Source organism: Hesperophylax consimilis, chromosome 25 (assembly GCF_061612785.1).
Source record: "Hesperophylax consimilis isolate HC1 chromosome 25, BYU_Hcon_1.0, whole genome shotgun sequence".
NCBI lineage: Eukaryota > Metazoa > Arthropoda > Insecta > Trichoptera > Limnephilidae > Hesperophylax > Hesperophylax consimilis.
In genome coordinates this window covers 28,255,210-28,280,570 of record NC_142860.1, presented here as the reverse complement: position 1 = coordinate 28,280,570, position 25,361 = coordinate 28,255,210, and the positions used below count along the sequence as shown (strand labels likewise).

The 25,361-nt window shown below is 36.5% G+C and overlaps 1 protein-coding gene across 1 annotated transcript in view; it reads left to right on the top strand.

Annotated features, from left to right (window-relative positions):
- The window catches only part of Gprk2 (G protein-coupled receptor kinase 2), a 241,790-nt gene extending 226,476 nt beyond the window's left edge, over positions 1–15,314 (top strand). Inside the window, exons 5-13 of the mRNA XM_089646948.1 lie at positions 511–716; positions 1,388–1,577; positions 3,620–3,752; positions 5,537–5,664; positions 5,951–6,099; positions 7,692–7,837; positions 10,694–10,751; positions 11,465–11,728; positions 13,313–15,314. Of these exons, the coding sequence (XP_089503074.1) occupies positions 511–716; positions 1,388–1,577; positions 3,620–3,752; positions 5,537–5,664; positions 5,951–6,099; positions 7,692–7,837; positions 10,694–10,751; positions 11,465–11,728; positions 13,313–13,411 (1,373 nt within the window). The 3' untranslated portion in view covers positions 13,412–15,314. The remainder of the gene's footprint in view (positions 1–510; positions 717–1,387; positions 1,578–3,619; positions 3,753–5,536; positions 5,665–5,950; positions 6,100–7,691; positions 7,838–10,693; positions 10,752–11,464; positions 11,729–13,312) is intronic.
- The last annotated feature ends 10,047 nt before the right edge of the window (positions 15,315–25,361 follow it).

Genomic DNA, 25,361 nt, shown 5'->3' with positions numbered 1-25,361 from the left:
TTCACTCTACATGCTCAAACCATCTGAGCATCCCTTTTTTAATCATATTCATTACGCTTACATCAGCCTTGCATTCTTTGCGGATCTCCACATTTCTCACATATGGTTTTGCACACATACTCCTCAGGGATCTCATTTCTACAGCATTCAGTCTACTTTCAACCTTCCTTTGCCAGTTCCATGCCTCACTGTCATACATCAGCGTAGGTACCAGCACTCCATTGTGGACTGCTAGCTTTGCTTCTTTGGCCATTTTTTTTTGGCGCCAACCGATATTTTAATTATTAGTGAATATAAAAGAAAAATATAGTTGCCATAGCCGATGGGGAGAGTATGGTGGGAGGGAGGGGGAGGGGATTGGGTCTGTGTAGAGTCATATGTATTGTGTGAATGTTATCTATTGATTAGGTTTGAAGTTGTACTTATTATTAAAATAAAATAAAGTTATAATGGAGCCTGAAAGTTTTATTGGATTGATCGACTTCTAATCTGAGAACTTTGTTTCCCCAGGCGCCCCTAAGGATGTGTTTGCCGGCTGTGTGGTGGCCGTCAAGGCCTTTCTGGCCGAGGCCCCCTTCTGCGAGTTCCAGACCTCCATGTACTTCCACCGCTACCTGCAGTGGAAGTGGCTGGAGGCACAGCCCGTCACCTACAAGACCTTTCGCATGTACCGCGTGCTCGGCAAGGGGGGCTTCGGGGAGGTGTGCGCCTGTCAGGTATGTCAATGCTTTTTATATTTCTTGTTCCGAATAACTGCTGCAGGGTGCGGCACCACGATCTGCTATGCATCGCTTAATTCCTCGGCTGTCATGTTCGAATACCGCAGAGGGTGTGCATTTTTCAGAAGGCGCTTAAAAACATAATAAATGAATCTACATTTTTATTTCTTTACTGTCAGCTGGTAGTGGGAAACTATTGATATCAAATGAAATCTGAAAGATACTGATGTGAGGAGGTCAATAAACGAGTATCGGTGCACATCCGCTAATGCTACATTTATAAGGAGCTGTATCGAACTCAAGAAGCCAGTGTTCACCTGTATGCTGATTTATAGAATTCAATGGGTGACGGGCAGCAGTTGCTTACCTCCCTGAAAATGGAATTTCTAAGTGATCGAGTTCAACAGAGGGCTTGAGGTTGGAGTTTGGACTCGATTCTATGATACAATATTGGACTTCAACAGAGGACAAAACTAGTAGCGGGATGGGGAATTTTTACTACATTAGGCTCATGCAATATAGCTGACGCTGTACACAGCTGGCTACTGACGACAGAATAATTCTTCAAAACTATTTGTTGTCAGGAATGTATATTTAGTGTATTTTATATTAATGTGATGATAGCCTGGGTGTATTGCATAGTAACAGTGGATGATGTAACATTGCAGGTGCGCGCCACGGGCAAGATGTATGCGTGCAAGAAGCTGGAGAAGAAGCGCATCAAGAAGCGCAAAGGCGAGGCCATGGTGCTTATCGAGAAGCAAATCTTGCAGAAGATCAACTCCCGCTTCGTGGTCAGTCTGGCGTATGCTTACGAGACCAAGGACGCACTCTGTCTTGTCCTGACTATCATGAACGGTAAGATATTTTTGGTTCTATAACTGAACAGAACATTAAAGAAAAGTGATTCTGATGAAGAAACTCAGCCCACCTATACTAACCTCTTAAGCTCTTCAAAATGTCCCTGAAGTGTGGCACTGTGCCCTCTGGTTGGAAAAAAACGGTCATTCACCTTATTCCCAAGAAAGGTGACCGCTCCAACCCGGCCAACTACCGCCCCATAGCGATCACATCAGTTCTGTCCAAAGTGATGGAACGTGTGATCAACGACAAACTGCTCACATACCTCGAGAAGAACAAAATTATCAACGACCGTCAATACGGATTCCGGCGGAACCGCTCGTGCGGTGATCTACTCGCGTATGTGACGCATGTTTGGGGGCGGTGCCTGGAACGTCACGGTGAGACCCAAACGGTCGCACTAGACATATCCAAGGCCTTTGACCGGGTCTGGCACCGAGGACTTGTCAACAAATTGCATTCTTACGGACTTCCCGCATCCCTGTGTACGTGGATTGCTGACTTTTTAAAGGATAGGTCGATTCAGGCGGTTGCTGACGGTTTCACCTCTTCCTCGCACTCCATAAATGCTGGCGCCCCACAGGGATCGGTTCTGTCTCCGACTTTGTTTTTGTTGCACATCAATGACCTTTTGACATGTGCACCGATTCATTGTTACGCGGATGACAGTACAGTTCATGATAGCTTTTTGTTTGACAAGCCCCCAAAGGGCACACAAACTCCAACGGCTCGGAGGGCTTTGAAGCAGAGAATGGACGGTTATCTCGAGAGTATTTCCTCCTGGGGTAAAAATAATCTCGTCGAATTTAATGTTTCAAAGACCCAATCCTGTCTGATTACGTCTAAAAGGGATCCAAATGATAATCTAGTCTCCTTCAACGGAAGCAATCTTCCGAACAGGCCTTCCATTGATATGGTTGGTATAACTATAAGTGACCAGCTCAGGTACGGGGGCTCCATCGAAGCCAGAGTAAAGCTGGCCTCTCAGAAGCTGGGCGTACTGTACAGGGCCCGCAGTTACTTTAATAATACACAACTGCTGACCCTGTACAAATCGCAAGTGCGCCCTACTGTCGAATTTGGCAGCCATCTCTGGTCCGGAGCCCCTAAATACCTGAAAAAAACCCCAGACTCTGTGCAAAAACGGGCGGTCTGTTTGATAGATTCCCCAATCTTAACAGACGGACTGCAATCTTTAGAGACAGGCGTCAGGTAGGTATGCTGTCCTTGTTCTATCGGTATTACAATGGAAGATGCTCTGAGGAACTAGCGTCATTGATCCCTTCGGCACCGGTGCGTAGTCGGGATACACGCCAAACGCGCGCCCAACATTTGCACACAGTTGACACTTGTCACATGAGAACGAGTCGCTTCTACGATTCGTTCTTAAGTTCAACAGCTCGGCTGTGGAACGAACTGCCGGCCTCTGTGTTTCCTCCCTCCTACAACATGGGACTCTTCAAGACCCATGTTCACTCCTTCCTCTCCACAAAACGACCCTCCACACAGCATCCCCAAAGATGACATAGGCCCTGAGGGAAATTATTTTCTTCAGGGCCTCCTGTGTGGAGTTAATATAAAAAAAAAAAAAACCTATTATTTTATTATGTTCTGTGTGTCCATTAACCACATAGTTGCGTTGCGTTAAAAAATTTACATTTTTTGAACATACTGCTATACGTCGCAACTGATCACGTCATACGCGCTCTGTCTCGTCTGTACGGTGCTGCTGGAACGAGACGGAGTGCATATCATGTAACGATATGTAGTAATTTTTATGTCACAAGTTGAAAACACAGATTTGTTTTAATTAATTATTTTGAAGAATAAATAGTTTTCAAAAAAATATTGCATTTCCAAATTCTCAGTAGAAAAATATGTGCACGAAATTTTTTTGTTGGTATTTTGAGAAATTTTGTTTTGACTAATTTAATCATTTTCTATTAAAAAAAAATTATAAAAATGTATGCATATTTAACTTTCACTTGAGATTTTTTTAACATGTATGATTTTGTATGTTTGGTATCTTATTATTACAGGGGGTGATCTGAAGTTCCACATTTACAACATGGGCGGCCCGTCCCCTGGACTGGAGCTCACTCGCGCCCGCTTCTACGCCGCTGAGGTGGTGTGCGGCCTGGAGCATCTGCATCTACAGGGGATTGTGTACCGGTTAGTATTGTCACCACCCTCCCTTATACAGAATTCAAGTTCTTTTATTACATCAGTATCAACTTGATAACCACACAAGGAGTTAAAGATATCTGAAGGGATATCCCGGTTAAGTAAAGCCTAATTTCAATGTGGTCCACTATCCAAGCTTACTTACAGTAACATAGTCCCAATAAGGTTGGCTGTGTTTGGGTATTTGACAAAGTACCCCTGGTATACGGTATTATTCAACTCCCAGGTATTTGACCATTCTCTATCTAAAAAGTCTTTTCGTAAAGTTTTCTACTGTTTACTTTCCACTCTTAATGGATGGATGTGACAGGCGTTGCGAGGTGGAATGTCCTGATAATAATCCTAATAGCTTCTTCACTTTTGCCTAGCTCGTTTGTAGTTTTGACCATCTGTGGTCATTTTGGATTAGTTAATTAGTTCGATAATATTTGAGATTTTCATGGCCAAAAATATTATAGTGATTAAATTTGGGTTATTACTTATTTATTTATTGATAAAGGTAAGAGACAAACAGCTTATACATAAAATATAAATATATACATGTTAAATACAGTCAAGCCAAAAAAGTCTCCTATATTAAAATTGATTGGAGATGGAGTTTTATTGCATAAAATATATATATTTTAGGTGAGGAGGGGAGGAATAGGAATTTAGGATGAGGATAAGAGATGCTCTGGATACATTCCATACTATTGTATTAATTTTCGATCGTACGAGTTACTTCTAATCGATATTTGTGAAGTGTATTGCTAAAAATGTCTATGTTTTGAAATGTAGTATTATATTGGGCACATATACGTGGAATTGGTGAATTTTTTCTAAAGTTAGTTATACATATATGTAGGTAAATGAAACAAATGGGATTGCCGTGTTGATTTCGCCGTGTTGCGCTTCGTCCTTCTTTAGCCAATGATTCGTACAATGTTACAGTATCCATCATTAGAGCAGATGTGCGTAGATTGTGATGAATTGTGTGTTTAAGTGTGTAAAGTAGAAATGAGCCGCTTATGTATGAGGCGCACAATTGAGCAAACTTTTTTTGATGAGCCTTATTTGTACGACTGCCGGTAAACCGTATTACGGCTTAATTGAAGGGTTACTATTTTTTATCAGGAGACATTTTAGAAAAATTTTATTGCATACTCAGAGACGTGAACGGCGTCTGACTGTCCTACCCTGTCCCATAATGTCCTATAATATGTAACTATATACCATCTTATTTTTCTTGTGGTATGAGGCGGCGTACCGGTACAGAGCGTCGTACGATCATTCACACCCTTTCGCTGGGGGCTGGGGGCCGTATTGGGGGAGCCGTAGCGGGGAAGCCGTACCCAATTTCCCGTTCAATTGAGTCTTCGTTCAATTGAGCCGTCGTTCAATTGGGCCGGCATTCAATTGAGCCGTCGTTCAATTGAGCTGTCGTTCAATTGAGTCGTCGTTAAATTGAGTCGACTTTTTGAGCCGTACAAAAATATTTAGCTGAATCCTCTTAAGTCTGGTATTTCGGTATAATAATTAATTAAATGAATGTATTTAAATACCAAGGACTATGAAGCTAAGCCCCGTCGTTCCTATTAATATTAATTGAGGTTTTAGTGGATTTCAATTGCCTCTGTAATTAGGAACGCTCGATGCATTTTGGCCCTTTCGATTTAATAAGTTTATTTGGAAGCTCTTTCTCAGGTTATCTACCTTCTTGAGTTGTGCAGTGTTGCTACATGAACACCGTACGTACGTATGCTAATTGTATCCATATGTTTGAATTGTTCCAGTGACTGCAAGCCAGAGAACATCCTGCTTGACGACGCCGGCCATGTGCGAATCAGTGACCTGGGGCTGGCTGTTGACATTCCCGAGGGAGAGATGGTTCGGGGGAGAGTTGGAACAGTGGGCTATATGGGTAAGTCGTAAGACTACCAACTTTCATCAATCCAGAGACTAGATTATCATTTCAATCCCATTTAGATCTTATCGACTCACTACTACTGCAAATTGCACCTATGCAGCATCAGTAGCGCCCTGTCGTTGTTTCTACCTACACCCCAAACGCATAACTTTTATTGCACAGCTGCTTTGCATATCTCTCTTTGTTTCTATTATCTTTGTGTCAGATACAACTAAATATGTATGTACATCTTTATTTGTAGACCACTGTTTGACTTATCTGTTAATAATTGACATTCCAGCTCCCGAGGTTATAGACAATGAGAAGTACGCCTTCTCCCCGGACTGGTTCTCCTTCGGCTGCCTCCTGTACGAGATGATCGAGGGACAAGCCCCCTTCCGCGCCAGGAAGGAAAAGGTCAAGAGGGAAGAGGTGGACAGGAGAGTCAAGGTACTTTTTAGAACTGTACAAATCTTCTCCTCATCATCATCACGGTGCTACATCTCAGGGTTGGATTTGGCTTTCCCCGCAGATGCTCTCCAACAAAGCTTCTCTTATTATTGTTTATTAATAAAACGGAGATGGTTTGCATATTTACCCGTGAGCACCATGCGCCCATTGTACTATCTCCCATTTTACCTCATTCCCTTGATAGTAGCCCTGTTCCTTTGATAATGTTCACCAGGGTTGTTTATGGTATAGTTTTTGGCTTCTGATTCCACAATGTGTCTCTTCCGTGCTGAGCCTTGTTCCCATTAGAATGGGACATCGGCACCATAGGCGAGTCTGAGTCTCTTCACTCTCTTCAGATCTCCAGCATCTGTTGGTGTTTTCCACTCCCAACAGCCGCATGTGTCTCCTGAGAGGTGGTAGTCTTTAGCAGCCTACCAGTTCCCTCGGTGAGTGCATTGTTCATATTGAGTAGTATGAGGCGTATGTATGGTAGAACCGTGTATGATTGTGTGAGAAATGTGGAGATCCGCAAAGAGTGCAAGGCTTGATGTAAGCGTAATGAGTAAGATTAAGAAAGGGACGCTTAGATGTTTTGGGCATGTATAGCGAATGAGCGAAGAAGGGAGTGTAAGGAGAATATATTACGCAAATGTGAATGGTAGCAGAAGTCGGGGACACCTGAGGAAGACTTGGCACGATCAAGTGAATCAGGCCATGTCAAAAGTCAGAATAATAGAAGAGTATGTATGAGACGATGTATGAATGTGAATGAGGCAAGGAGTAGTTTGGCGGTTCGTCCTCTCTGCCTACCCCTGCGGAGAAACGGCGTGATGGTTAGTTAGTTAGTTAGAGTAGTTGCCTGGTTCGTCTAGGGTCTGGTCTGTTTATGAGTACTTTGGATTGTCTCACTCCGAGTGCCCTCTCCCATTCCTTCCAGCTTCTCTCTCTACATATTATAATTTGAATACTCTCAATATTGAATTCATACTAAAGTTGGGCAATTAGCACTCCTTTGTGGCGTGATTGCTACATTAACACTACAGTAATTATTCCTTTCTTACTATCTTCCCGGCGTTTTGTTCCAAAGATCTTCACCTCCAAAGTTACATTGATTGGTCAGAAGGCAGAATGCTTTTAATAAATGTCTTCAAACTCAATGTAAAGTACCCTAAATTTGTTGTTCTAATGCTCTTCCTTTTGTATTATTGTAATTCATTCCTTTTTTGTGAGAACTTCTGTATTTTACATTTCCTTACCTATTTTTTTCCACTTTTAGTTCCATTGTAACATCTCTCTTTCTGAGAATGAGAGGTTACAACGGAGCTATCTGCGGCAGAAACATAATATTTTTCCTTTTCTCTCCTACCGACAAGTTATGTACTTGAAGTAGTCTAGGAGATGAATTTCTTTTCTGTATGACGTTATTTAGTGATGCAATCACCTCATCCGTGATTTTCCTTGCTTAATTGTCAGTAGTCTTTTCTAAAAAATCTTGTTTAAATTGAATCTTTAGGTTTTGAAAGCCAGTTTCTGACCCCAGACTAAATGACCAGTCATTATAAGAATGTGTCCTGTATTGTTGTTTTCAGGACGAGCAGGAGAAGTATTCCAATAAGTTCTGCGAGGCGGGCAAGTCTCTCTGCCAGCAGCTCCTGGCCAAGCGCTGGCAGCAGCGGCTGGGGTGCCGCGCTGGCAGGCGAGGGGCAGCGCAGGTCAAGCAGCATCCCTTCTTCAGGTAACCAACTTCACCTCCTTGCCTTTATTCCCTCCCGCTCCTGATCCATTCATTCTCCAACAAGTTAACTTAACTTTATATTTAATTTTACACTTTACACCGTAAGTTATACTTTCCACTTTATACCGTATATTATATTTTAAACTTTATGCTGTGTACTTTATACCTTGTTCTTTTAACTATATTTTTATATTTACGTTAATGGCACATGTGGTGCCGTTTGTATTTAAATAAATAAGTTCTTTTCAGTAAATAATAATAGTACCCCAGTGGAATTATGTATACATACACATATTTCGAGGTGTTTGAGTAGTCTTTTAAATCATCGAAGATTTGAGAATGAATTGTTATTATTTCTTAGTTACTTACCTCTAAAACTGTATTTTTATTTTAAATGTCAAACTAATACATATTCCCTTTGTTTAGGTAATATCTTACCTTTCTGATTTTCTGAGCTCCTGATACATTGTTGTTGATTCATAATAATGTATTTCTAAAACTAACCATTTTAATGTAACAACTTTTCTTATCTTGGTAAAAAGCAACCACCCACCCCCTCCCTTTTCAGTGAATAAATGTGAATAAGTTTTTTTTTTTTTTTTTGTATTAGGCAATTCACCCTAAAGAGAGTGCTATGTGCCGTTAAAGTTAAGGGAGATGGTTATAATTTTATGGGAAATCTATACGGGAATAGGAAATCTCAAATATTGAAGTCATTCAAGTCTATGAACTTGTATAGAACTGAGAAAATGCGAGAATTGTTGAGAGAAAGTAAATAAGGAATACTAAGGGGAGATTGGTGGGTGATTTTTATAAGTAAACGATAAATGCCTTTGAAGGATGAATGATTTTTACAATTAAAGAAAACGTGATCAAGAGTCTCATTTTCCATGCCGCACTGGCAGAGTGGACTATCTAGGACCCGGATTTTAAACAAATGGGATGCAATGGAGCAATGACCAATTCTCATTCTCGAGATACAGGATATAAATCTTTTGGATTTTTTCTTGCCGTGGAACCAAGGTTTACTTGGAATATGATTTTGTATTCCAGCATAAAAAGCACCAGTTCGGGTTTTCGTACTAGTCCAATTTTCTTCCCAGGAGCGGATCATGTTGGATTTAAGAATTGGGATGACGTCAGAGATAGGAATTCTAAAATCTAAAGGATTAGAGCCAGAAATTGTTCCAAGTTTAGCTAGAGAATCGGCTTTCTCGTTACCCTCAATTCCCAAATGGCCAGGGACCCAAACCAATATTGTCTCGAAATTTAATTCATTTAAAGATTTAAGGGTGTTTCTGATATTATAAATAATATAGTCTTCTGGTTTATGGATATTTGAGGAAATTTTCAACACTGCGCTTAGTGAGTCAGTGCACAGTAAGGCTCGTCGAATATTGAAAAGCTGGATTTGGCTCAAAGCTTGTTCAATTGCGAAGCATTCTGCAGTAAATATGGAAATTTCTTTAGGCAATTTATAAGACAAATCTAAATCGAATTCGGGAATGTGTACCGCAGCTCCACAATCTTTGTTATCAGACTTAGAACCATCTGTGTAAATGAGAGAAAATTCTGGAAACTTAGAAGATGTAATGTTTTTAAATTTTTCCTCAACATTTTGATTAGATGAGGTTAAAATATCAGTTCGGAAGTCTGAAGTTATAACGTTGGGGATATAATTGATAGAATCAAATGGGATGGTGAAAATAGGAAGGATAGGATCTTTTTGTAGATTTTGGAGGGAAGAAGACAGAGATTTGAATGAAAGAAAACTTTTTAGAAGGAGAGGAAGTCGATTTTTATCTGTCGATCTTTTTTCGTTATTTAAGTAATTGAACAAATAGTCAAGGTTTTGTTCTAAAGGGTGACGCGATATAGAAAAAGATTTAAAAATATATTTATCAGCTAGGAATTGTCTCCTTAAAATTAAGGGGGGATCAACACATTCTACCTGGAGAGAATTAATTGGAGAAGATTTCATCGCTCCAATAATTATTCTGAGCGCTTTGGACTGAATTCTTTCAAGTTTTTTGTCCAAATATTTAGGAAGAGGATCAAAAAGAAATGTTCCATAATCCAAATGGCTTCGCACTAGAGCACCATACATTAATTTAAGAGTAGTAGGATGAGATCCCCACCACACTCTGGAAACAGCTGTGAATAAGTTCTCTACTTATGATACATTGCAATGGCTCCTTAACCCCTCAGTCTAAATTGTTCGCTTTTGGGAACAGTTCATATGGTCTCGTAGAAATCGTTGTATCTCCCTTTCTGTCATAGTTAGAAAGAGAAAACACCAAGCTTTATATTCATATGTATCGCGAAGTTAACCTCAGAAGAATTAAAATGTACACCTCAACGAAACCAAAAGTTCCGAACGTAATTTGAGAAAAATTAATGAAAATTTTTTGATTTTTTAATTAGTTATTTTTATATGAAACGACACAAGTCAGGTGGCAATAATGTTTATAATACATCTGTCTTTAAAACAATTTAATGTGAGCCATTTTTAAAACTTTTTCATTTTTGCCTTACAATTTTCTATTTAACTAAATTACATGTTTATTTCCAATAATAACATTTGTTTAAAATAAGAAATATTCCGTTTATTTGGATTTCATTGCAAAGTGGAAATACACACAAATTCCCCGACCATAAAATAAATAATTTGTTATATTTTACAACTCCAGCTGATTTTGTTTACACTGTAGGAATTCAATATTCAATATTATTTCACTAAAATGACCTCTTTGATTTTCTGTGCTCCTGGTCAATAGAAGTGAATTATTCTATACTTTTTACATTTTCATCACCTCTACTGTGAACTTTATCTTACCGTTTCTTTCTATATTCCAGGCCAGTCAGTTGGAGAAGATTAGAAGCGGGCATGGTAGAAGCCCCCTTTATACCTGATGTAAGTTCATTCAAATCTCTTAACCTCTAAAGCTATTTGGAAGATATTTCTCCCAGATATCAAACACCCTTTTCAGGAGATATATCTCATTTTGTATTACAATGAGATATTTGATTTAAACAGTGTTCGAAAGAGAGAACACCAAGTTTCGTATTTGCATTTAAAAGTTTACTGTAGGACTCCTGAAAACTTTGATATAATATTATTATTATTAAAACAATGGTGAGCGTTTGAAAATATTTGTCAAGGTTTGCTAATTTTTCAATAAACATGTTTATATACATAAAATGAAAAAAGTGAAATGACAATAATGTTCATAATACCTTTGTCTAATTAAATATTTTTTAGTTTTGTGTAAGTGGTAATTACAGTTTACACTATAAAAATCATTGGATAGCTGCTTTAAAAACTTTATATGATTGCATTCAAAATTCCTTATGTCAATTTTTAATACTCAAATCTGAGAGTCTTAAATCTGCTACATTCAAAAACTGCAAATTTATTTTCAATCGAATAAAATTTGAAAATATTTCCCGTAGATTTTGATAGTTTGCTTGTAAGAAATACAGTGCAATATATAGAGGCTCTAAGGATGAAAACTCTCATCCATTAATGCTTGTCTTCTGGGCATGTATTCATAATAATGCCATAGACTTGTATTATAAAATAAAAGACCGGCAATCTGTTAATATCAAATACTTGACTAATTCCAGCCGCACGCAGTTTACGCCAAGGACGTTCTTGACATCGAGCAGTTCTCCACAGTGAAGGGAGTGACTTTGGATACAGCTGATGATACATTCTACACTCGCTTCAACACGGGCTCCGTGTCAATCCCGTGGCAGCACGAGATGATCGAGACGGAGTGCTTCCAGGAACTGACGCTCTGGGGCGAAGATGACACTCCATCGCTGGACTTGCTGGTCATGCCGGAACCACCTGAGGAAGACACGGGTTGCTTTCCCTTCAGGAGAAAGGTAACCAAACCACCAATCGAACCATTAATACTTTTTATGTGATTTGTGAAAGTGTTGCCTTATTGGAACCCGTGATGCACGGGTGCAAACCCGACGCTCTCAATGAACCTGGCAACTACTCAATATGGACTGTGCACTCACTGATGGAACTGGTAGGACTACTAACGGGACTCTGCCACCTCAGGAGACGAATGCAGTTGTTGGGAGTGAATGAAAGGACTCCAATTCAGCTATGGTGCCAATGTCCCGTCCTGAATGGAATAAGACTCTGCTACTTGGGACAGACACATTGCGGAAGCAGGACAACCCCGGTGCACTTTATCAAAGGGGCCAGGGCACTGTTAAAGGAATGAGGTGAAATGGGAGATGGCACAATGGGCCCATGGCCTGAGGCCTGAGTGCTCACGAGATCTGTGATAAACCACGGAGATGGTTGTATTACGGATAAATATATATAAATATTTTTTTTCCGTATTACTAAATCCTCAGCATGGGGGATGCCAATGAGGATATCATTATCTCTATTTGTTTAAAAAAAAAGAAGATTGTAAAGCATTTATTTTTATTATTATTATTGGTTCCATGATAATTCAACACACCTTTAAAAAGTGATATAAAGTTATTAAAAGCGATGAAAAAACTAACCTACAAACCTACCCTATTTAGCCTGGTTTTTGTTTCATCACTTTTCATGACTTTATATCTCTTTTTAAAGGTGTGTTGAATTGTCACTTTGATAAGTTATCTGGTAACCATTATTATTTTAGTCCGAGGTCAGAACTAGTTTAAAAAAATTTAGAGATAATTATAAAAACTCATATTTTTAACACTCTTTGAGAGGTGATTGAATCACTATACGATGGTTATGATATAAAGTTTACTTATTAATTATTACCATAGACATTCAAATTAATGCACGAGCCAAGACTGTCCCGCTTTCGATGATTTGTCAATTAATGAATCTGACGGTATTCAGGCAACTCGTATTGTAATATCAAAGCTTGTGTCCAAAATTTAATATTTTGTTACACTATTTAGTTAAGACACTTTTACAAATGTTTTATATTTAGCTACCTCCTTCAATTTTAGCATCGCTACGTCAGGCGATTCATTTAAGAACGAACATTCAGATCCTGCATAGAAAAGTCCAAATAGACAGCACTGCAAACCTTTGCCTTACTCATATGATGTCATAGTGTGTGATTATTACCATAGAATAAAAAAGAAAACTAGAAAGTATAAGTGCCTTCCATACAAATTTGAATGGAAACAAATATTCCATTTAGCCCAATAGCCCAGGGTTATATCTCACTTACACCTGCCTGACTTCGTAGTTCTCCATCCCATTAGAATTTTGTATATACATTTTTGAAATTTAAGCCCCGATTGGGCATATATTTGAACCACAAAGTACTTCTTGTGTTCTTCTTTATTCTATGTCAATTACCTTATGGATTGCAGAAAACCAAAATCAATTATTTAAATTCTGTACTTGATACAAAACTGTTCTATTACATATCAAAATATGTATCATTGGACAAAACCTGTGTAAAAGTTCCCTAATGAGGTTGTGTGTTGTTCCAGAAAAAGGTGTCAGCTCGCATGAAGCAGGTTCCCTTCCCCGAGCACTTGCTGACCTCTCCCGCCCCCCCGCCCCCCGCCCAACCCGACCCCAACAGCTGATGAAGCCAGCAACACTCGGCAAGGCTCAGCCACAACCTAACACAAGTCAGCAACAGCCGCAATACTGGGAACCGATGTCAACCAATCATTACGCTGACCTCACCCGTCTCGGAAAGCAAGCACGAGTAAAAGATGGTTTTGTTCATTTCGTCAAGCATAGTTCTTGATTCTACAGTTACACATGTCTTTTAATGGGTGTTCTTTGATTTGTACTATTGTTTGTTGCTTGTCTTTCATTGGCTGTCTGTCTTTGGATGCTTGGCTTAAAACCTCTCCTGGCTGTTTTTTTTATGGTTGTTTTCTAATGTCTTTTTATTGATGTTTTTGGATTCCTGTATTTTAATGCCTTTTCTGGTTGTTTTTATGATGATTGTCTTTTAATATCCGTCTTTTGATTGATCTGTTTGACGGTTGTCTTTGGTTGGCCGTCTTTAGATGCATCACTCATTACCTTAGGATTCTTGTCATTTGATACCTTTCCTGTCTTTGCTAGGTGTTTTTTGATGGAATTTCTCTTTTGTTTCATGCTTTTTGAAACATATCTTTGGTTGGCTGTCTTTCAACGCTTATCTGTTTTACACCTTCTTTAAACAACAACACAGTCTTTTGAGCTCAGTTTCACATTAGCCATTCTGTGCTGAAAAGTATATGTGTAAAACCAGTTAAAAGACAGTCACATATTTAACCTGCTTTTTTATACAATTTACAAAATATTATCGTCATTTTGAAACACAGCCACTGGGAATGAAGCCCACCTTACAAATGTTCTACCTCTTTTTTATATTTGAAAATCTACCTTTTAATTATCAAATTGATAATTATTAAATGTTTATTGATACCTTTAGTATTTCCACCTGGCGGCGCCATCTTGCCGGCTTTTAAGAATCAAGTTTTGTATTCCATATTATAATTATTTATCTGTCGGTGTTTTGGTGTCGCATAATGTATTTTGTAAATTATTTTATTAAGTAATTTTGATGGTAATATTTTAAAATGAGAACCGAGTTGAGGTTTTGGGCTAGGAAACCAAAAATATGTGTTCTCGTGCGTTGTATAGTAATAATACAAATGATTTTTTAAATATTTATTTTCATATTTTCTATTTTAAGTCTTTCATTATTTTTGTATGTGTATCCGCTGCCAATAATGGGAAATTTCTCCAAACCCAAACTTTTTATTTTGTCTACAACTAATAAATGTACAATATTTAATATTTGTCTGTCCGCACACTCTTATTAATGTAAGCATCGATTTGGAATACACTAGGTAGGCCCATTTGTAATCAAATTTAATTTGGCCCTAATATAATATAATATTTTTGAAACACTTACAATGGTATTTATTTATATCAAGTTACAAGGATTGGGTCCAAATAACGATTTTATTGCTTACCTAATAAAAAAAACAACCCTCCACAGCATACAGTACTTGTCTTGAGTCAAGAGATTGCGAGTTCAATACCTGCCTCAGCACAAAAATATCCTGTCTCTGATTTGGTTTGGTTCTTTTTTAAAATTACATCCACCTTTTCATCTTTTGGGATGTTGTGTTTAGGGTATTTTTTTATATAAAGGAAGGAGAGGGTGTTCTGGAAAGGAAAAAAGTGTGAGGGGTGGGTAGAAATCTAGGGGGTCATGTGTCCAGCAATGACAGACGTATGAATCCATCCCTCCCACTGCGGTGCAAGGCGATGGATCCAGAGAGTCTGGCCGGAGAGGACAAAGGGTCTCCTCCAAACGGTCTCTCCCAATCCACGCATCCACCGTCAAGACCTGAACAAACCTTATCCCATGAACACGGGCACCCCTACCGTGTCAACTGGCTCGCAACCAGCGCCCTTGAGGTGATTTTGCACAAAAACGGCGCTATAAAAGTCATACAATTATTATTAACCGGGCGTATAACATGGACCTATTTTTCTGAATATAATCTTAACTAATATTGTAAATGCCAAAGTGTGTTTGTTTGTCTTTCTTTCTCGTCGCAACGGAGCGACTGATCAATGTGATTTTTGCATAGGGATAGTTGCAGGTCTGGGAAGTGACAAAAGGCTATTTTTCGTCCCGGTCTTTGTACAGTAATTTCTCCCTCATATCATGCGAGTAAAAGCTAGTACGTAATACGGATGTTGTAGGAACTGGACATTAAGACAAATATGATGAGTTGGGAACACTGTTGTGTCAAAAATGAATAAACCTAGTGTATTCTGTGTGGATGGTTGTATATTGTAATTGTACTGTTTTATTTTTGGATAATCTTAGTTAATTTCTCGGGTGAGTATGTAAATAATGTAAAGCTCAATAAGATAATATAAGTTATCTGTGTGTTTGTAAATTTCAACAATACCTCCTACCTGATATTGCCTGTACATATACTAACGGCCTAGCGCCCTACTTTACTTTAGTATTACTGCAAATAGTATTACATTTAGGAGGGACTTTTCATGTTGAAAATACTAGTTCCCTCGCAAATCTACCTAGATACGCCTGTCGCCACAACTTGCAACTTAGCTGTCACAGATATTGGTGTAAAAGTACGTTTAGTGTTTTATCACGTAAGCGTTAAATTAAATTCTGAATAAAACATTGAGAGCTTGTAACCCTATTTGGAAATGCGTACATACTATGTTCTATGATGGGAGGACTTGATTAAACTTCTTGAGCGCCATGTACCATCTTACCAGATAAAGCGTTTATAGATTTGCAAAAAATAGTATATAATCTACCTTGAGTAGTTTCCCCAGAATAGCTAATGCTGTCTTTTTCAAGTGGTTGAATATGAATAAATAAATGTTTTTGAACTAGGTGATAACCACCAATGGCATGTCAACAAATGTGAGACATTTATGGGAGGCTTTTATGAAAATGAACCCATTGTCGTCATCCAGGGGGTTTCCAATGGTTTCCAGAAACCTGTTTGTTCAAAATTAAAAAAAGTCACAAAAACATATTTTCAAACTTCTGCTTGCCAGCAATGTGTTTTATGTTGGATGCAGTTGAAGAATTTTTTTGTTGGAAACCCGTTTTTACGAAATATTTGAAAGACACTACATACATAACAGCACTGCAGCATCTGCCCAAAGTGCGTACATAAAACTTGTACACATTTTTACTATTGTTTTTTTGCTCCCCTGAAATGTAATAATTTTGAACTCATGTTTTCCCATCATAGATTTTATATAATATTATGTGTTTGTAAGAATAAAGTGTGAATGATTTTTTTTTCAAAATTTTTTATGTTTTTAGAGTTAAAGTTGTTACATATTTGTGTTTATGGATAGAGATGGCTAATTTGTTGTTCGGTTTCTAATTTGTTAGTTTGAACACAAGAGTCATAATGAATAGAAGAAACACAAAATGATTGAGTATATATATATAGATGAATACATACAAAATAAAATATATTCCTTGGTTTTATTGAATGTGTTTTCATCTACAAGTACTGTATGTATATATATGTAGTATTTATAGGGAATAATAATTGGAATTTTAAAACCAATGTTAAGCAATATTAAAGGACGTGCCAGTCTTTCAAGGAATATTCCTGCTTTGATATTATTTACACTTTGGTTCTGGGAGATATCCATCTAAGGATCACGGCGCCGGTCAAAGTGCAACCTAACCCCACTTTATTACGTTAAAATTGAAATAACAACAGTAAAAATAACATCAGTATCACCAATTGGAAATGATACGTAGCTTTAAACAACTTTAGATATGTTTTTTAAGCAATTTGCAATAATAATTTGGGAATATCATTCTCACACAATGCAATTTCTCACTCTGATCTAAGTCGATTTCTCTCGGACTGAAAACATATATTTTTTTTATTAATTGAAATAAATCATCTATTTTTGATGTGGTAATTAAGATGTGTTGTCTTTTTTGGAATTTTGAATGTAAAATAATTATTGTGAATATGTATGTTTGGTCAGTATGTGCCAAATTGTTTTAAATATAACATTTAGACAGCTGTTGCGCTGAATTTCGACCGAGTAGATAGGAAAACTTATTGAAGAAGAAAAAAAAAACTAATTTTAAGTTGATGTAATAATTGTGTCTAAAACAAGATGAATTATATTATATTTTAGATTGAATCACACAAATTATGAATCATTTAATTATATCTTTCATATCTCCCTTTTATATTTATAAAAAATATTTATATGAATTTGTAAGTATTTAATTAAAAATATTTATTCATTAATCGCTGTAAAATGTTTCAAATTACCCATCTATTAATTAGCCTTATCGGCTACGATATTCGTTTTATATGTTTTTTTAATTAGATTTCCGTTAAGTAAATTATTTAATTATCAATTCTGAATTACCGAAACAATCAATCAATTAAATGAAATGCACAAAATATTATTGGTAACATTGAATTTAGTTTACACTAGAAACCAGGGATAAGTAACAATCTTAAGGTTCACTTATCTGTTATAAACATTTAACCCTCAGGCCTCTGGCATATTCTATCAGAAGATCGGAGTACTACCGCTTTGTAATAAATCCAAATAAATGGATTATTTCTGAATGTATCTGAAAACTAAAAGCTGTTTTTGAGATGTAATGAAATACGCTTTCAAATGTTATTATTACAAATAAACATCACCTGACTTTTTTTGATACTAAAATTATTGAAAATATAGTAAAAAACATACTCATTTTATTACTCAAATGTATTACAAACGTTACTGTCACCTGACTTTTTAACATTTCGTATAAAAATAATTGATAAAAAATTCACAAAATTCATAATTTTTTTTCAAATTGCAGTCCTTTGGTTTTTTTGAGGTGTATATTTGAATTATTCTGTGGTTATCTTCTAGATTTGAATATAAAGCGTGAGATTTTCTCTTTCCAACACCGTTTAGACAGTAAGGGAGATACGACCATATGAGGTGTTCCCAAAGCGAACAAATTAAATTAGCCCAAGTGGTTAAAATGTAATATAGAGTCTCACTAATCCGCAACTCCAAAAACCAAGCAAGTGTCCAATTAGTGAAAACGGCAGTTTATAGTGCGTACATATGAAATATGTTCAAAATTAAGACAGTTATTTCGTAACAACAAACACGCCTATTGATCTTCAAAAAATTTTAATTTTTTGGTTTAAAATAAATATGTTATGTTTACGCTTGCGAAAAAACTTCTTTTTGTAAACTTATTCAGACAAAAAAAGGCAGAACAGAACAAACAAAAACATAATAAATACGACAGTTACTAGAATACACGGAGGACTATACAAAATGTCCTAAACAACAATAATTAGGGGCTTCATTCTGTATTTTTTAATATTATTTATTATATATGCACTGAACAGATTGCCTAGAAGTAAAAATGACATAAGACCTTTTGGCTCCTAGTCCCCAGAGAGGCCAATGAAATTGATTATCTATTCAAGAAAGAATTTAGATATTTGATGGATTTCACCAGAAATAACAAGAAAAAAAACGGACACTCTTCTATTGGTTTATCTCTGCAGTGATTATATTATGTCATAGTTCTGTAGTCAATCAGTTTTAATGTAATATTTTGTGTATATTGGATTAAAGTGAAGAGTTTAATTGTAATTACACTTAGAAATGATTATTAGTATGTATAAACTAACTTGTATTTCACAACTGTGCAATAACCAAATGAGAATTTAATATTATATTATTTTATGATCAATGTAGTTTTCTTCATTGATACATCTTTGTATTTATATAAAGAAGGGAGTCTGGCAGGCGGCATGGATTTGATTTTTATACAAATCTACAGTTTTATTTCCAGACTTATTCGTACGTTGGTATTCCATTCATTTTATTTTATTGTATCTCATTTTGATATTAGCCGAGACGTACAAAAAGTATATTGGATTTCATAACACAAGACTTTTGATTATTACTAACTTGCATTCTTTACTGTTAATACATAATATAATAGCATTTAGCAACAGTAACCCTACGTAGGTATCCGCTGCCTTTGATCCCAAAACTTATAGTAAACCATATATGTAGTAATGAATATAATATATTTAATTGAACTAGTCTCACTAGATATCCTAGTGCCGAGAGAGAAGCAATAGATTCTAAAGTTTCTACTGAAATATGGTTACAAAACAGGGGGCTATGTTTAATTTATTTATCCACTGGAGCGATGGATATTTCCAGATGTTTATTTTATTTAATAACATACCTAAAAATATTAATACAGAAAACACATGAACTGCTTACTGCGGTTTAAAGCCACTGAAATCGCCTAGATTTTACCATTTGTCCTTTATTTTTAGGGTTTTATAAGAATTATAAAAATCACCTACCTAATTTGGGTAGCCATCGCTCCAGTGGTTATGTTTGAAGTGTCAACATTTTACAAAGCCATTTAACAGAGCAATAAGAACAACTATGGAAAATGGATAAGTTTTTCTTTATAATTCAACTCCACACTGGAAATGTAGTACTCTCTCTCTAATCCGCCACCTCAAAAACTGTGCAAGTGTCCAATTAGTATTATGGATTATAGTGCGTACATACGAAATATGCTCCGAATTAAAACAGATATTTCGTAAAACCAAACAAACACCGCTACCACAGACATATGAATATATAGACTAGAAATTAAAGATGAGGGGTAAAATCAACTGTTGAAGAACGAAGGGGGTAAAGCTGACTGTGATTCGTCAATAAATCAATCTGACAGTATATAGGCATCTCGCATTATAATATCACCATTTAGTTCTTAAAAGTAAAATCTGCTTTTGAATGAATAGACATTTTTACATGGGAGCGCAAATTACTCGCCACGTTATGAACAAATTTGCGAAGTCCAAATTCGGCAAAATAAATTTCTTCTATTTTCAGAGTCGAATATTTCGTTTACGTATTTAGTTAAGACACTTTTATAAATGTTCATAATTTACTTCCCAGCAACCAACCAGCTTTGTGTTCAGACATATCTCGATGTGATAGTATATGTTTTTACAACTGATCCATATTATACGATGTGAATATGCTTAAAATAAAGTAAAATAATGCTTATATATGGAATGTAATACGACAATTGGGTTTATTCTCTTTTTCACATCTATTTTTACAAGTTTTCATACCACAAGCCACCATTTTGCCGTGTTATTTCGTAAAATGAACCGATGATGCCTCGACCATAGTTCGCACAAGAATGATGACGTCACGTTTTCTAAATTCACTTGAGGCCATACGCGAGCACAGCCGGCTCCAATGGAACCGGTATGGGGAGTGGGGAATAATACGCTTTTAATCACTTAGGGCAGGTCTACTAATATTCATATGTCTATGACCGCTACCAATCTTTCGTAAAATTTCCATTTTTTGGTTTAAATAAAAGACGCTTGCTTTTGTAAACTTAACGAACAGAAACCAAGCAACAGTTGCTAGAATACACGGAAGACTAACCGAATTGTTCTAAAACAACAATAATGAACTCTGGTGACTGGGAAAATGGTGAGCTGTAGCAAGTTAGACGGCAGTACAGTAACTGAGTGTGTAAGAGTAATATTACCTGACCGATCAGTATAGTTGGCTTAGCGCTCGTGTTTAGGCACGCGGCGGACACAGAATTTGACATGCGAATACCTCTGAGTTAGAGTTTGATTTTGTGCTTTCAACTAGTATAATAACTGGACTATAGTAGATATTAGATCAAGTAGCGGATTACCGAGAGAATTTTGAATTTGATAATAAAATCTATTCTTCCAACATATCCACCGAAATATGAGATTATCAATGCGGTAAGAAATTATGAATGTATAATGAAATAATCTTGCCCATAGAATGAGATTCTTTCTCCCTGTCTAACGTTTAGTATAGTTTCAACTCTTAGTAGACACCATCTAATATAATTTAATAAGCATTCTTGATGTAAAGCCTCAAATAGAGACAGTCATTAGAAGTACGAAATCTTTTGTAAACATATTAATATACTCATAGTTTAATTCATAATATATGTACATTTCAAGTGAATATATTGATTTTATAAAACAATTAATTGTAAGTAATGTGCATTTTTACATACATACATGGTGATTAGCATTTGATGCGAAATATTGGAAGACGTAGTAAAGAAGATCATATTTACAGACAAAAAAGTTCATGTGAAAATTGTGTCAACAGTTTTTGAGATATTAAGTGAAAAATGAATGTCATATGTCAATTATGCCCGTGTTAGCAAGCTGGAGGTCGCCGGTTCAAATCCCGGCATGCGCAAGTAAATTTTATTTATATTATTTCACAATTAAGTCATTTAAAATAATGTATAGTATATTTGCGGCAAGTTCCAGAGTGGACCATTCAGACTTGAAATGGGTTTGACAAGATCTGAATATCCAGGTACTTTGTCTCCCCGCTACCTTCAGCCTCATAGCATACCCCGCATGAGGATGCCATAGTCTCACTGCCTCCCGAGGGTTGGGAGCAGTTGTGACTCTTGAACAGTTGATTTGAATTATTTAATAAGAAAGTGTAATACCTACCTACTCGAGACGCCGTTCCTAACGTCACTTCTTCTGCAGCAATACAAGTTGATTGTTCTGTTATCTAACCGATTGCGGACGTAATTTAAATTATTTCGCCATTGTAGTTAAGAACTGACACTATGTTCCCATGAAATTATTTGCTCAAATATGTCACCTTTTTTAGATCCTCAAATATATTGCATTAAATAACCAGTCACCTGTATAATCATTGGTAATGTTTTCCCAAGACTGTTACGTGCAAATCACACCACAAAACAAAAAATCTAAATATCTGAATGGTTAATTTTAAATCCTAAAATCCCTCCCTAAGTTTACGGACCCAAAACCTGGCAAGGCTCCAATAAAAACCTTCTAATAGGCCTCCATATTACAATAATGTTTCATAACATTGTTTAATTTGTAAAGTGGACCTAGTGGCGCCATCTATGATAATCCAAGCAGTAAATCCAATATGGCAGCATATAAAGAGTGGTTGTGTTTCTGTCAATTCTTCTCCAAATTTGGCCAGTTAGTGAAATATGGGAGTGAATTTGGCCATGCCAGTTATTGGTGTAATAAACAACATATTTTCATTAAAATAAAATAAAGTTTTCATTTTATTATTTGTTATTTGATTAGCAGATATGTTTTTTTCATTAATCAAATTTACTATACATTTTAGTCACCTTGTAAAGTTTAACAATCGATGAAGTTTTTAATTTTCCTCGAGGTGTCGGGTATTGGGAATAATGATGGCAATCTTTTGACAGCTTTACATTGGCGGGAAGAAAATAATGATGTAGTGTAAATGATGATCGAGGACTCTACCAAATAATACATTTTTATTTTTGATAGAAAAGTAAGTTTTAAATTTGTGTACGGAATTTTCTATTTGTGAATTACTGAAGATTCAGATTTATTTCACGTTATATAATGTGAACCATTCTATTGACTTTTGATTGATATTTGATGGTTACGAAATTGCAATAATACAACAGATATTTGCTCTTATAATTCTGTTGGCAAGTAGTTTTTGTCCCGTGCAGTGTGATTTGTATTGGAATATTATTGTTACCGTTAAATTAAAACCTTCCTTTGTCTACCTTAGATTTATATAATAATAATAATTGTCTTTGATAACTCTTGTAATTAAGACGTTATCTAGTTAATAATTGTAAGTTATTTTAAGTAGGTGAAAATTATTATTATACAGCTGGTAAAATGGTCATAGGTTTATGCAACATGTGTAATACATTGATTTAGAATACACTAAGTAATCTGGTTTGCATCTAACCAGACTTAAGTCATTAATTTCAGTACTACAAACCCTTAGGTTGCGGTGATCATTTGAGGACCATCAAATGTACAATCAGCGCCATTTTGGTTTGATATTAATGGTCCACGTTAAATTGCGATTCTCAGCCCATTTCAACTTTATACCAAATTGTGACCATTGAGATTGCCTACTGATGACAATTTGATCAAAAGCTGAAACGTGCCGAGGATCAGTGTTTAAGTGTGATTTGATGGTGTATTCAATAACAATGCTAAGCTTTTAAAAACTATTATTTCGGTCAGTAATTATAAACGTAATGGTAAAAACAAAGGCCCTATTTGATTACTATTAATAATTATTTGTATGTATAGGTTTTATAGTCGTGAGTTATTTCTCTGCGACATTCTTTGTATGTATTTAATTACACCAACTGTGGGATTTGAGGATGCATTTCGCTTTAACTTGTAAGGATGTACGTATTATTACAGTGTTTAATTGTCAGCAGGATGGAATATAAAATTATATATATATGTATACAAATATTTGTTTTATTTTACCCTTCCTCACTCTATCACAGATGTACTAGCCGGAAACTGGTGAATCTAAATCACACGGAGAAACCAAAACAATTTGAGCCAGGCTCTATGCTTCGACGCATTTAAGCAGACATACATCTGAGAAAAACTTTTTGAGCCGGGCTCTATGCTTCGACGCATTTAAACAGACATAAAGCTGAGAAAAACGGGTAATGTGCGATTTTTGCTGAAAAAATGTCCTCTTAATATTAATAATAAATAGGAACTGACAATCCTCTTGCATGTTTTAAGACTTTTTGAAAAGCTGAATGGATAATGGAAATCGCGATTAATATAACCACTTTCAATTTGACAGGCGGGTGTGGGTACCGCCATCCCGGGAACCATTAATTGGATAACCAACACCTCTGACATAGGTCACCCCACGTGACTTGCTACGTTTGACGACTTCACGATGGGTTCATGGGGCGAGGTTTGTCCAGCTCTCAGCGGCGTCTGCCTACCAGCTGCATGGCGGGTCAGTTGACCTCTCCAGCCAGACTCTCGACCCAATGTTTTGCACCACAGTGGCCAGGATGGATTCATGCTTACGTGACTCCTGGACGCACTGTCCCCTACATTCCTACTCACCCCTCCTACCCTTTTCCTTTCCAGAACTTCCTCCGCTTCCTTTCCTTGAAAAACCCTCCATACAGAATCCACAAAGATGACATATTCCCCGAGGGAAAATATTTTCCTCAGGGCCTCCCGTGTGGAATAAATGGTAAAAAAAAAACTAGTGATAAATCAGTAACAAAACAAAATTTGAAATAAATCAGCAAAACATTGAAAAAAACACATTTAATTTTCCCTGTTCAAATCACCTTATGACATAACACGAACAAAGATTCAAAATGCAGGATTTAGGAATATGTGTAACATTTAAAGCACCTAACATCAATATTGTACATATTAAATAATGATTTACACAGTAGACAAATGCACCAAACTGTGAAGATAGATAACAGTTTAAAATCAACATCATTTTGTTATACATAAATTGGACAGCCGGACAAGGCCTTAGCCAAACTAATTATGTAGTTCTATGCAGTAAGGACCAGTGGTTATCTACTTCTGTGAGATATAGTGCCTAATCCAAAATGAAGAAACAAATTTAGCAGTACCATTTACCTTAATGGATTCTACAGAAAGTTCAAAATAACCAACCATTCGTGCCACGTATGTAGTGCTAGATTTGTCACCAAATCTCACATCTTCATAAAACTGATACAATATAAATAAATTTTGAAAGAGAAAACACCAGGCTTTTTCTTTGCATTTAAAAGTTTACCATAGATGCTCCCGTTAAATTTGAAATAAGTAGTCTATAAAACAGAATACTTTTTTTTTTTTTTATAGTGATTACCTCACAAGAGTCCCAACTGCTCCCGTCTGGAGCCAGTGAGACTATGGCATCCCCAATTGGGGGATGTTGTGAGGCTGAAGGTAAGTGGGGAAGGGAAAGAGGAAGGTGGGGAAGTACCTGGCTATTCAGATCTAGTCACTAAACACGGCTAAAGCCATTTGGAGCAACGTTTCAATTCTGAATGGTGGTCTTACACCAGGGCGATACTGGTAGTATCTTCCACTCTGGAACGTGCCGCAAATATACTATATATTATTT